General features: G+C 37.7%; 1 protein-coding gene across 1 annotated transcript in view; it reads right to left on the reverse strand.

Moving 5' to 3' along the window:
* The window catches only part of LOC139478524 (trimeric intracellular cation channel type 1B.1-like), a 41,067-nt gene extending 28,637 nt beyond the window's left edge, over nucleotides 1-12,430 (reverse strand). The window contains exon 1 of the mRNA XM_071261017.1: nucleotides 12,212-12,430. Within this exon, the coding sequence (XP_071117118.1) occupies nucleotides 12,212-12,332 (121 nt within the window). The 5' untranslated portion in view covers nucleotides 12,333-12,430. The remainder of the gene's footprint in view (nucleotides 1-12,211) is intronic.
* Between the last annotated feature and the right edge of the window lie 1,085 nt (nucleotides 12,431-13,515).

Consider the following 13,515-nt stretch of genomic DNA (forward strand, 5'->3'; position numbering starts at 1 on the left):
GGGAGTACCACAGATACACCAACAACCTGCACTGATATCAATAGTAAAACCATTATCAAAAAAGCTAGCTGTTGTTGATGCAATCAGTGCCGAGCCACAAATTCACTGACCATTCTGGAATTTATTTTGTAAGTAAAGCAGATGCGTTACCTACAGGTCACAAAGATCCAGATAAGCTTCATATCTGCGTAAAATACGCATCAGAAATGCAGAAATACGCAGTAAAATAATATCCAAGTGTATCAATTACGCAACCTACGCTACAAAAATAAAACGTGCGTATCATCAAATATTGTGAAGTAACCCTGCGTATTCGATTGGCAAATCAGCAACTTATTTTGAAATTATAAACGGGCATTCCGTCAACCTTGCCAAACTCCACGATGACAGTTACATCATGATCATTTGCCATCACACTTTCTTGTGGAAGTATCATGGTATTTTGAGTCCTATAAAGCTCTCGAACCCACACAACACCAGTTTGCAGGGACTAGATGAATAGTGTTTTTAAATATTTAACTTAAATACCCACATGTGTAAAAACTAGTGGGCAACAGAAATTTGAATACCCAGATAGAAATGCATGGGTAAAATACCCACAACACCAAAAGCTTATCTGGAGCTCTGGTAATTGCAGTTTGTGTGTGTGTGCTTTAACATGAATATCCCACTAAGACACTGTATAAAGTCTCCAAGTTGATCTGTCCTGTTGTCCCCTTTATGCCAAATGCCAGGCAGGGCAACAATATGTACCATCTTTTAACATCTTTTGAAATGGTGTGGCTGGGAATTGAAACACCAACCTTCTGCTCTCTACGAGCTGATGCTCTATCTACAAGACCATGGACGTGCCCATACTAGACATGCTAGATCACGGCAGTATAAACAGTATAATGTAGTTACTATCTACAGTGTCAGAAATCATGCAGGGCTCTGCAGTCCTTGGAGTACTTTGCTCTTGTAGTTTAATCTAGGAACCCTATAAACAATGCTGAAACATAATAAATTCTCAACAAGGAGTATTATGACAGGGGCCCCATGACCTAGTGTGTCCAAATATAAGCATTAAAGTCAAAGAGTCCCTTATCATGCTTATGTCAACAATTATAGAAATAAAGAATCCCTTGTTTCAAATACCAGAGCAACAAACCTAAATACCCCCAGCTGGGACCTCAATTAATGTCTAACACAGATTCATATGATGCAGACTCAATACATGTGTACATTGCTTCAACAACTGTGTATCATGACATGAAGACAGCCTTGACATATGGATTTCATCTTCTTTTTCATTATTTCACGTCGAAATCCATGTCAATCCTGTCTTCCTTGATACTACAGCCTCATCATGGGTATGACTTGACTTGCACAATAGGGAAAATTATTTTTTTATTTTTAGAGTCGAGAAGGGTATTGTGTTACATAAAATTTCATAGACTAAATGTTAGTCTAAGCTGTGCTTTGACATAATCTGACAGGACTGAAGAAGCAGGTGACTAGGGCTGCAATGAATAACCTATGAGGCAAATACGATTCGTATCACAAATATAGGGTAATGAATACGAATATTATTCACGAATACAATAATAAGTCAGCAGTTGATGTATTATTTGTTATATTCAGTGAAACATTAGTGAGTCCCTTATCATGCTTATGTCAACAATTATAGAAATATAGAATCCCTTGTTTCAAATACCAGAGCAACAAACCTAAATACCCCCAGCTGGGACCTCAATTAATGTCTAACACAGATTCATATGATGCAGACTCAATACATGTGTACATTGCTTCAACAACTGTGTATCATGACATGAAGACAGCCTTGACATATGGATTTCATCTTCTTTTTCATTATTTCACGTCGAAATCCATGTCAATGCTGTCTTCCTTGATACTACAGCCTCATCATTGGTATGATTTGACTTGCACAATTCTCTAAGGCAAACATCATTAGTTTTAATCATAATTTCTAGATTATAATAAATAATAACAACAAGTTGTCCCTATTTTGTCCTGCCCGCTTATCTAGACTTGCCTATAATAAGGAAAGAATTACAATATATCCAAGGACTTATCATTCACTACAGCCTTGGAGCAAGGCTAGGGCATGATGTGTATACATCAGTTACTGTATCCTCAGTTCCTTACATCAAAGATGAGAAATAACTAAAGCAATCTTGAAAAACACCTGAGCTCAATTCAATGTGCAATCTCTCATTAGACGTGTTAGAAGCCTTCACAAAGTACCCATGCTGAAGTATCACAATGTTGGCCCAACTGCACTAGCATTGGTACACTGCTGGTTACTGGAGTGATGTGTTGAAACACATGGTGCCACAGTAAGGGCTACAGAGGCACAGCAGTGCAGCTTAGCTTCCTAACAATCTGTACACTTAACCTAGCTACACAGCACCTGGCTCCTATAGTCAGATATGTCCTGACAAAGCCACTCAGCCACACACACCAGTCATGACAATCATATAGCTTCTTATACAATGGCAGCAGATGCCTTGGAGGCATGGACATAACGTCTGAAGCCAGTGAAGAAAAGACACCATACTTTATCATGTAGGTACATGATATGTTGGTCTATAGTTTGTGAGACATTTAATAAAGATAAATCTTCATGTTCATATAGAGCATGACATTACAAAATGTGAAAAATGTGATATAAATCAGTGTGTTTGGGTGACACACTAGATGGAAATGAAGCATGGTCCTTGTAGTGTTCGGCTGTAACTTGAACCCTCACATTATTTACATGATGTTTTCATGTCATTATTCCCTATATCACAGCTTTAGAAAATGGCACTAGTCTGATAGTCCTTGCCAAACTGCCCAATAGTTAAGGTATCATAAGCATGATAAGGACAAGTAGAAATTTCTCCTTTATAAGGGTTTTGCTATATGTTTTCATTCTAAGGACTAGTGGACTAAAACTGTTAGTTTCTATCACTGATACCATGTATACATCATAGGATAAATTAGTCTTTGCAAATTGCTTTGATTGATTCATTATGCCTATTCCTAGCAATTTGAAATCCTATTTTCATAGTGAATTTCTAGATATGACTGGACTCATAATAAATCACTGGATAGTTTGCTGAAGACCTGTTCACGAAAATGTGCCCTCACTACACACATGGGAAAGTACATAGTGGCAGAATGGTATAGCATATCCTTAGCATGAGTAAAGTAACCATGGTAACTTAACTGTAACCTATGTCAATGCTGAATTAGGTAAGTTAATATAACAATATTAACATCCCATACATACTATCATTGCCTGGGAAACAGGAATGTTTGACTTCCTGTTAGAGCTGAGTGTTGACAACCTACTTTCAAGACGATTATCTTAATAATACTGTGTAAACAGACTCTATATTTCATTTCCAGGTTGTATTTGAGCTATGATAACTACTATGATATATGTCCGGGTATCATTAACATAATTTTTGTATTAAACTGCAGTAGACATGGTACCGGTACCTATCAACATACATTTAAGAATAGGCTCTAACACTGAGTTCATTGGAGTATGAATGGTCATACTCAAATGAACTCAGACAAAGTGAAACTCAATTCTAATCATTTTTAATATCCATATTTTGCACATGTTGTGCATTGAAGCACAGGACCATGTAACTAATAATAATAACAAACAAACTTGCAGACGAGTAATTATTTTTAGTAGTTACATGGTCCAGTGCTTGAAGGTCGTACATACAATTTCATTTGGTATGTGTGACTTCATGATTACACTGATTGCCCTACAATAAAGAGTTGTTTCGTGGTAAAATACTAACACATGAGCCTATGTATGCTCAGTCTGCTCTACAGTAACATCTTTCGTAGTTTAGTTACAAGAAACTGATTTAAATAATATCACCAATAGAGGAGAACTGACCACCTCGGAAGGTCACTTAGTCAGTCACAGTAAAGGTGTGTTGTAACTTGTAATGCATTTACAATTCATAGATTGCTATAGAATGCTGATGAACATGTTTTGAATGTCGCTCACAGTCAGTTCAGGCATGGATCGAGTTGATAGTTTGGGAGTGCATTTCTTTTTTCTGTGACAAGGACGGGTCATAGCAAGTATATTCGATCACAGACATGCAGTCAAAATCTCTCACTTTTACCGAAGTATGCAAACACTCCCAGTTCAAGATTAAAGTGTGTAAGTGATCAGAAACCAACACTTCTGCATTAATTTGGGATTGTGAATTCCCATGGGTTTGTCAGTGTTTACTTCATTTCAAGAATACAGACTTGTGCAACATGTATGAACGTCAAAATGTGCAGTTTTATATACACTTAAGATTGTCTGTTTTGCGGTCATGTGACCTGCCTTTTATCAGATAGGAATGGCATATATTGTCAATAAACGAAATATATATGAACTTATACCCTGTCTGTAAACATAAACATAATACGGCGCTCATATGTGGATTCCGATTAAAATACATGTCCCCACTACCTCCAACTTGTCAGTCGAGGTGACTAAAATGGGAGTCTCAGTCTGGTCATCAGGGTCTGTGACATGGCTGATTGTACCCCAACTACATTAGACGTTAGTCATGCTATTACCCACTGCTTTACAACAATTGCCTGGCCCAAACTTGATAATTTTCAGACTGCTGACACAGCTTGAATATTGCTGACTGTGGCGTAAAACAGCAAAGCAACAAACATTTCTTCAATTGCTCTTTGCCTCCCAGGACGTACCCCAACAGTTTTGTCAATCTACTAACCTAAATAATATCACACCATCAGCAAAGTCTGAAGGCTTTACATGTATCAGCTCCCCAACCTTCAGCAGTGTGTATAACATATTCCATATGATGAAAATATACATCGGTATATGGCCTGGATCTAATTTACCCAGACATAACACCACCTTGAGCAATTCCAGTTGAAAATATTTACTTACAAAAGTTAGAGTATGAAAACTCAACATGCTAAATAAACCAAACTAAATCCAAACATGTGCTCATCGACCCAACCACATCATGGCTATAAGAAAGTTGGCAGATTAGGAAGACATGAGATAATTAGCCTTAGATCACACCACCAGCTATTGGTCTCCCACTGAATGTGAGTGTGATTCTAATGAGATTCTTTCAATCAGGGCTGCAGGATCACCCCTGTCAGCTCAGGAATTGACAGAAATTATGCTTCGTTTTGACAGATCAAAAGTCAGCAAAGATCTGCCAGTTCTAACATGGACACAAATTACATTTATTTCAAAGAGACGCTGGATAATGGCTTAAAAATGTAATTACTTGAACATGGCTATGCATCAGTGATCCATGTTACATGAATTATGGACAGCTGCGTACGTTACAGTTTATTATCAAAGCATCATTAAACACAGGTTGCTTCAGCATGTCAAATCTTCCACACAGTAATCAGACATTTCGTTCTTAAATCCTTTAATAGAATTACTTTAATAACTTCATTAGTTACTGATTATCAGAAAGCCCTAACAAAATCTAAGAATAATATTTTAGCGGTTCTGAGCTGAAGGAAGCCGACTGCGTGTATTGGTAGGACTAGGGATGATAGGAACTGCGTTCAGTCAAACTGGGATATAACACACTTTTGTCATGTATCGTGATCATATGCACTATGCATGGTATGGATCCCTGAACGTTTAATTACTAGTACTGGCTAAAACAGGGTAAAGAGTTGATACTTGCATACTTTATGTGCATTGAGTGATACATGTATTCCAAATCTTTTAACATTTTTTGGCATAACGAGACAGGGATCAAACCCACGACCTTCCTTGCTCCTGGCAGATGCACTACCCTACGGATGCAATTCCAAATTTAATGGTTACACATGATTAGAAATGGCGTATTTTTTATAGTTTGACCATATTTTTATGATAATTCAAGTTGGTTGGTTGGTTGGTTGGTTTGTTGTTTAAAGCCGCACTCAGCAATATTCCAGCTATATAATGGCAGTCTGTAAATAATAGAGTCTGGACCAGACAATCCAGTGACTGACATCATGAGCATCGATCCACGCAATTGGGATCGATGACATGCATCAAACCAAGTCAGCGAGCCTGACCACCCGATCCCGTTAGTCGCCTCTTACGACAAGCATAGTCGCCTTTTGCGGCAATCATGGGTCGTTGAACACCAATTCTACCCCGGATCTTCACAGGTATTTCAAGTCAGGGCTGAAAAGACATTTCTTCTCTGTCAATGTCTGTCAAGTTAAGAGGTTTGTGCTTGTGAACTTAGCCTACTGTATTACCTCATCTATAGCATTCCATATGGATAAAGTAATCAAGGTATCATCTTCAATAAAATATCAAAGGAAATGCTTGACATCTGACAGTGTATAACAGAGCACAGTTTTTTGCATGACCAGTTGTTTATTTGTATTCTTGGTAGGGAGAAAATATATCATGTTCCTCCATCACTTTAGTTTTCAACAAAAAAATGGAAATAAAGTCCTACCACCCTCCTCACATTTGAGATAAAATGCTTTCCCTTTTTTGATGCAGCCTAATACAATGTAATAAAGACAGCGATAAAAAGATAGGAAACGCATCAACAATTGATAACTGTATGGGTATCAGTGCAGGGTATCAAGATGAGATAAACTGTGTGATACAAGATGCCGCTCATTACGAGACATTATACACCAAACTTGAATACCTAGGTATCATGATCAGGTTTGATTACAAGCACATTTCTGTTATGTATTAACCATAACTGATAACACAAATAGATGTGATCTGTACATCATGTACATACTGGGTACTGAAAAATATGTATTACAATATCCCTACATAATAATTCAGAAGTAGTTACAGCATGCTTGGGGCCCCTTAACAACGTCCTTTAAAGCAACCATGACACCAATCACAGGTAAATAGTACTAAATACCATGTGTGATATTCTACGTGGTATACTTTGGACAAACGTTTTGTCTTTCTATTCATCATAATTAATACTGATGAAAAAAGTTTCAGTTTTCCGCTTGTCTCAGCATGCTCAGACGTTGCAAGGTCTATTCCTGAAGTGAGTGAGTTTGATTTTACGCCGCTTTTAGTAATATTCCAGCAATATCACCGCGGGGGACACCAGAAATGGGCTTCACACATTGAACCAATGTCGGGAATCGAACCCGGGTCTTCAGCGTGGCGAGCGAACGCTTTAACCACCGGGCTACCCGACCGCCCCCTATTCCTGGAACAACTCAGTATTATCAAAACAGAGGCATGAATAAACAAAAGGGTTTATCTATAAATGTAATGCCGTCAACAGGATTATTCGGGCTCTTGTTTAAGTTGAGCATCTTCAAACAATCTTGAATAAGAATAAATTATGACTGTAAGTGTAACAAGGTTACAGAGACGGATGTTTTGATACTGGCAAAACAACAGAGACAGGAGGTAAATTAATCAAGAGAGTAAGTGACACTGGTCTATGCAAGAGTGTTATCTGTTCAGTAGACACAATGTTCAGTGTTTTGGTGCATCTGCCGCCCTGGTGATACAGGCATCACGTCAACACTGCGCAGCACTTGGTGTAAACGGATTGTGAGCAATACTTCTTTACAAGCAGTTTGGGGCAGGTCATTTCTTTGGTTGCAAATTCATTCTTCAATATACAATTTTACACACAATGACAATTTTTATAAGTGAAATAACAAGCAGTAGAAGTTGGGATCAATTTCAGTAGTAACTGTAGACGCATGTGTCATTTAGTTGGGTAATATAAGTAGTTAATTTATTAAGGCTGGGTGTTCGGACTGTTTAATCACTGTGTAAATATAGCAAGAGGCTTTCAGCTCTCCTAAAAACATGACCTAATAGTATATTCCCTGCTATTTATAAGACAACTAAAATCAAATATCATTTGACAATGATATTTGGAGACATATCATTTCATTGTTGTCATCGTTGAGCATTCCAGAAATGTTTTTCTTATATTATTTTTCATTAACACAATTAACAAATGATTGTGTTGTCTTGAACAGCAGTTGGCAAATAAGGGGCAAGTATAGACATGCAAAACATTCAGTTACACAAACATTAACACATATGTGACATATACATATATGCGCCAGTATAAAACATATCTACAATGGGATCACACAAAGGGGTGCCCTAGGCACTGAGCCAGGTCTAGTCAGTGTACTGCAAAGTTCAGTCTCTTCTGAAACACCCTTCCTTCACTATCCATAACCTGGGGACCTATCTAAAGTTACAATCCTCAGATCAGCTGCTTTTGCCCTAAAATCACTGTGAAACGACACCAGGGGGCTAGTGTTGGTACGAATGACTTACAGCAAACAATGCAAGAGGATTAGACAGCCATGGGCTATGAAGAAAAACAATAAGCTTGACAGTAGTGGGATGTTTAAGACTTGACAGGTTTCACACACCATGGCTGCAAGGCACACTCACTTAATGCTGTTTAACTTACAGCTTTAACTTGTGAAATTGGTGGTGTAGAATGAGTGACACTTCCCTAGCTGACCCAGAAACAGTGACAGGGACCTCAATCCAGACAACCTTTATGTTAAATCACTGATTCCTGTCTTTGCACATATACCTATATGTAGACATGATAGTATAGTCTCATGTATAGTCTATGAAATCTTTTACAACACAATACATTTTTTTCCTCTAAAATGAAAACAATTAATTTTCCTGATGCTGATTTCATCGAGCTGGCTAGAGTAGCTTTTATATAAATCTAGACTGGTTTTGATTTCATAAAATACATATATTCCAGGACTAACATATATACATTAGCAAATTAAGCAAACTTAAACATTTATGGAACTCTTGAGCATTTGGGGTGGGGGTTGCAAATATAAACAATTATACCCTTCAGTGGAAGAAAAGATTAAATTAACATATCCTACTACAAGTGTATGTGTAAAAACAGGCTATACCGACTGAGATTTAACGTGCGCTTTCCGACTACAGCGTATTTCGCACACGGGCCTGGCTGGACCATTTATTGTATTCCAAAAAGGGTGAAAGTGGTGTGTGCAACCCAAGAGGGGGCTTTTAGGGGTTGCTTATATTGAATTTTTGGAATTTTTAAATTTAGAATAAATGCCGAGGTGGGTGGAGGAGGGAACTAAGCATGCTAAGGGAGCCGGGTGAGGTGGGTGTTTGTATGTTTATTGGATTTTGGATTGGTAGATTAATTAGTTTTTAGATGCGCTTAATTAGGTCTGTTTTGATTAGGAATACGCCTAGGGCCTTGAAGTTTTCTAGTTTATTTTGAGGGTTTAGTATTTCATCTAGAGTAGGAACCTTATTTAGATTGAGGGTGGTTTGTAGTGTGGTTCTGTGTGTTTGGTAGTGGGTGCAGTGGATGAGTGCGTGTTCTGTGGTTTCGGGTTGTTTGCAGTGGGGGCAGTTGCCTGTGGTGTGTCTTTTAATTTTTTTTAGGTGTTTTTTAGGCTATACCAAACAAAAATGTTATATATACCAAGATTGAGAAAGTAGGGATTAACTGGATGAACACTGACCCTCATGCCTTACTGCAGTCACTCAGTGGGAACACTGAGCATGCTGACAGTGGCCTTGTCACATCATATCCATGGAGGGAACCCAACCCAAGTCTCTGGTGTGACATGATACTTGATAGCAAACACTTCTTACCACTAAGCTATTAACCTCAAGTTCACAAAATCATGAGGCTGTAAGCTGTATATCTTGATATGTCTCAACACAGTCATGAGTGTCTACATACTCTATGTACTGTATTCGCTCTAGTAAAAGGCACCATTGGTGCTTAGAAACTTGACAAAGGGGGACACTTAGAAAAACATACACAACATGCACAAGTTAAATTTGTTTTCAAAGATCGAGAGGTAGTAACAAATTGACTGGCGGCCATATTGAAAATTGAGATTTGATGCTCTTGAACAAATCAGGTTGTCAACATCGGTGGGAATAAGCACACAAAATTTCAGCTGCATTGGTTTAGAACGCACAATGGACAAACAGGCCATGCAATAAACTCTCTTGACTCTCAGTCAAGTGAGCTAAAAAATATGTCTCTATAGACCCACGTATCCTCCGAGGAAAAAGGAGGGTACATGGGTCAATGAAAACATATTTTCATTTGTGTACATTCACAAATTCTTGTGCATGACCCTAAATATTAGAAGTTAACAATTTAGTGGATCTCCAGATTCAAGGAGCTACGTCAACAAATGATCAAGGACACCAGAACCCCCCTTAATTCCAAAAACCTGAATAGTGGTTCAATGATCAATTATGTATCTCATGGACTCCATGATCTCTGATCTAAGCAATGTGGTACAGCTTGGCTCAGCTGGCCAAGTCATTAGTCAGTCATACTGTGGGATCAAGTGTCATCTTCTAAATGGACACAGTCACTCCCACTCAGCCTGACAAGCTGTTATGTGAATGGCCAAGCATATGGTGTACATCTGCAATTAGCACAACAATACAACATCCATCATAAACTAAACTGTGTTTCAGTTCTCATGGTTATTGATCTTGGGCCATCTGTTTCTTCTTCAATGATGCTGTGTGTAGATAATACATAGAGAAAGATGATGCTGAATTGTCATAACTGTGTAAAATTGAATGCATGTATACCAAATTGGTATACTGCACTGTATTTATCAGTAGAAACAGTGTTTGAAAGTGTCAGTCAAAACTATTTTTATCATGCTGGACTTTTTTTTTTTAAATTTATCCCTTGTACATTATCAAGAGATATATCTAGGTAAGCTATTTGATTTCAAGCTAGTCAAGCCTGACTGCAATCTCTACTGCATACCTATCATGTCTACAAATGGTCTTATCAACATATCCAAATAAATGCTTTTTTGTTAAAATGATTTGCATTTCTCACGGTGATCAATGATGAGATTTCCTTGTGTAACTATTAACATGGTTACCCTTAAAATATGTACAGTATTGGAATTGAACAGTATGAACAGATAAGATATATGTCACAAGCTTAAAAATAATAGCTTTAGCTTCTACAGGTACATACCAATTATTTCAATATTCAATCCAATTCAATGAAAAGTATAAGTAATCTTTTTATCTATGATAACTAATTAAACTTATATGCTAAGAGAGATAAGAGATCAGAGCTGCAATATGTATGGTTGATACTCCTATGAGCATGATGAGGCTATGGATTAATTATTAGCTCACACATGTACATATGCTAAACTGAGACCAAAAATATGAAATAATTCCTGTACTTTACAATAAGGTGTTTGGCTGAAATCCAAAAACAAATATGTAGAACATGCCCCTATTATATGTGTATGATTAGTCAACAGTAGTATGCTGATCATGGTTATTATTAATACTAAAAAAATCATCTGAAATATAAAAGTGATAAAAAGTGAAAAAAAACTTTGCTTCTTCAACATGTTGGACAAAATGAAAAAAAACCATGTGACCATGGTGACATCCTCAGAACATCACATATTGCAAATCTATTTAAGGAATATCTGACATATATACAGCATGAGTAGTTTCCACACATTACATAGGACATAACCTTCTGAATGGCTTCATCAATTATCTTTGTTAGTATACAACAGTGAGTCTGTTAGGGTAGAAATAATTAGGCCTATACAACAATACCCAAAATATTATCTTTAAAAACAAGCATATTATCTTTAAAAACAAGCATATTATCTTATATTCTACCACTCAAATTGCAAAAGGTTCATATATCTCATTTTAAAGACTAGTTGAGACGAGGTATACCTTGATTTATCAAAGCAAATGGGACCTCTATGAAGACTTCCCTTATAATTAAATTATCATGCAATCTTTCATGCCTCTTGTCTAGTCTAAATTTGACCTTTACGACTAATAAATGCCTTTTTAAATCACAAAATCTTTTTTTTCATAAAATAATATTCTTGATGATTCGATTTAGACAAATAATATCATATGCAGAAAATATTTGATTGATGAAATATAACAGTTGACTCAACCAATAAAAGTCAAGCCCATTATTCAAAGCCAAAAAGCTAGCAGACGAATTTTCAATTCAAGGATAGCTGTCAGGTTGGGATGCCAACCAAATATTGCGATCAATTATCAGAAAACATGGCAAATAGCAATGTATTAGCACGAAGAACACGTGCATTATGTTTTGGTATCGGTTTCATCGACTGCCAAAGATAGTTCTGGTATGACAGGGCTCTGAATCCTCACCTTGCGGCATATCCTCTCGTACCGAACAGCACATTAGCACGTAATGTGCAATGTCGAAATAGGGGTACATTTTCAGTTTTGTAACCACCGTAGCAATATCCATGAATGTTTTTGGATCCATTGTTAACCACTCTAGCGCCAGTTTGATCGAAAATACGGGCCCACACGAAGGAGAAACCGGTGCTTCTTGGATGTCAAAACGACACTGGTGCCGGCGAACACTGTATACAGCGCCTCTATATGCAAGTTCGATAACTCTTGCATTGTGCAGCCCACTAGTAAAGCAATGTTGCTCATGAAGCACAGTATGGGCATTTTACTTCATTTACGCTTAGTTCAGTTCGTGATACGTACTGGTTCACTGTTGACTTATTACATAGGATACAAGTATTTTTTCAATCAACCACTTACCATTAAATCATGACACATTGATGACAGGGCTTTTTTTTTTTAATATCTGAAACAAAGACCATGTCTTATGTGTTTGTTTGTTTGTTGTTTATCACTGCATTCAGCAATATATTCCAGCTATTTGAGGTCAGCCAGTAAATAATCAAATCTGGACCAAGCCAGTGATTTATATTATGAGCAACAATCCATGACATCGGGGTACATAGACATGCAATCAACTAAGTCACAGTGGCAGTCATAATATTCTAAAATCATCAAAGATATAGGGGAACCAAATATTTTTGCCTTGAATGACATTAAACCAACTAGGAAATATATTGTCATAACTATGATCCATTCAACTTTTATTCAAACAAACTATGGAAATCAGCTGATCTGTATGCAAGAATCAGTATGGTTTCCATTGCTTTCTACAATATTCCAGCAATATCACAGCATCACCAGATATGGCCTACACATGTTGTACCCATGTGGGGAATGAAAACCAGTCCTTCAGCGTGAGGTTACCCCACTGCTCCTTCATGTTACCCCACTGCTCCTTCATGCACGAGGACACATTCTAACCCAGAATCCCTCCCTTGTCCTTCAGTGTGATGAGGGATGCTATAACCACCAGGTTACCCCTCTGCTCCTTCATGCACGAGGACACATTCTAACCCAGAATCCCTCCCTTGTCCTTCAGTGTGATGAGGGATGCTATAACCACCAGGTTACCCCTCTGCTCCTTCATGCACGAGGACACATTCTAACCCAGAATCCCTCCCTTGTCCTTCTGCGTGATGAGGGACGCTATAACCACCAGGTTACCCCACTGCTCCTTCATGCACGAGGACACATTCTAACCCAGAATCCCTCCCTTGTCCTTCTGTGTGATGAGGGACGCTATAACCACC

This window comes from Haliotis cracherodii, unplaced genomic scaffold (genome assembly GCF_022045235.1).
Source record: "Haliotis cracherodii isolate W230 unplaced genomic scaffold, xgHalCrac1.p SCAF_4, whole genome shotgun sequence".
In the NCBI taxonomy this organism is placed as follows: Eukaryota; Metazoa; Mollusca; class Gastropoda; order Lepetellida; family Haliotidae; genus Haliotis; species Haliotis cracherodii.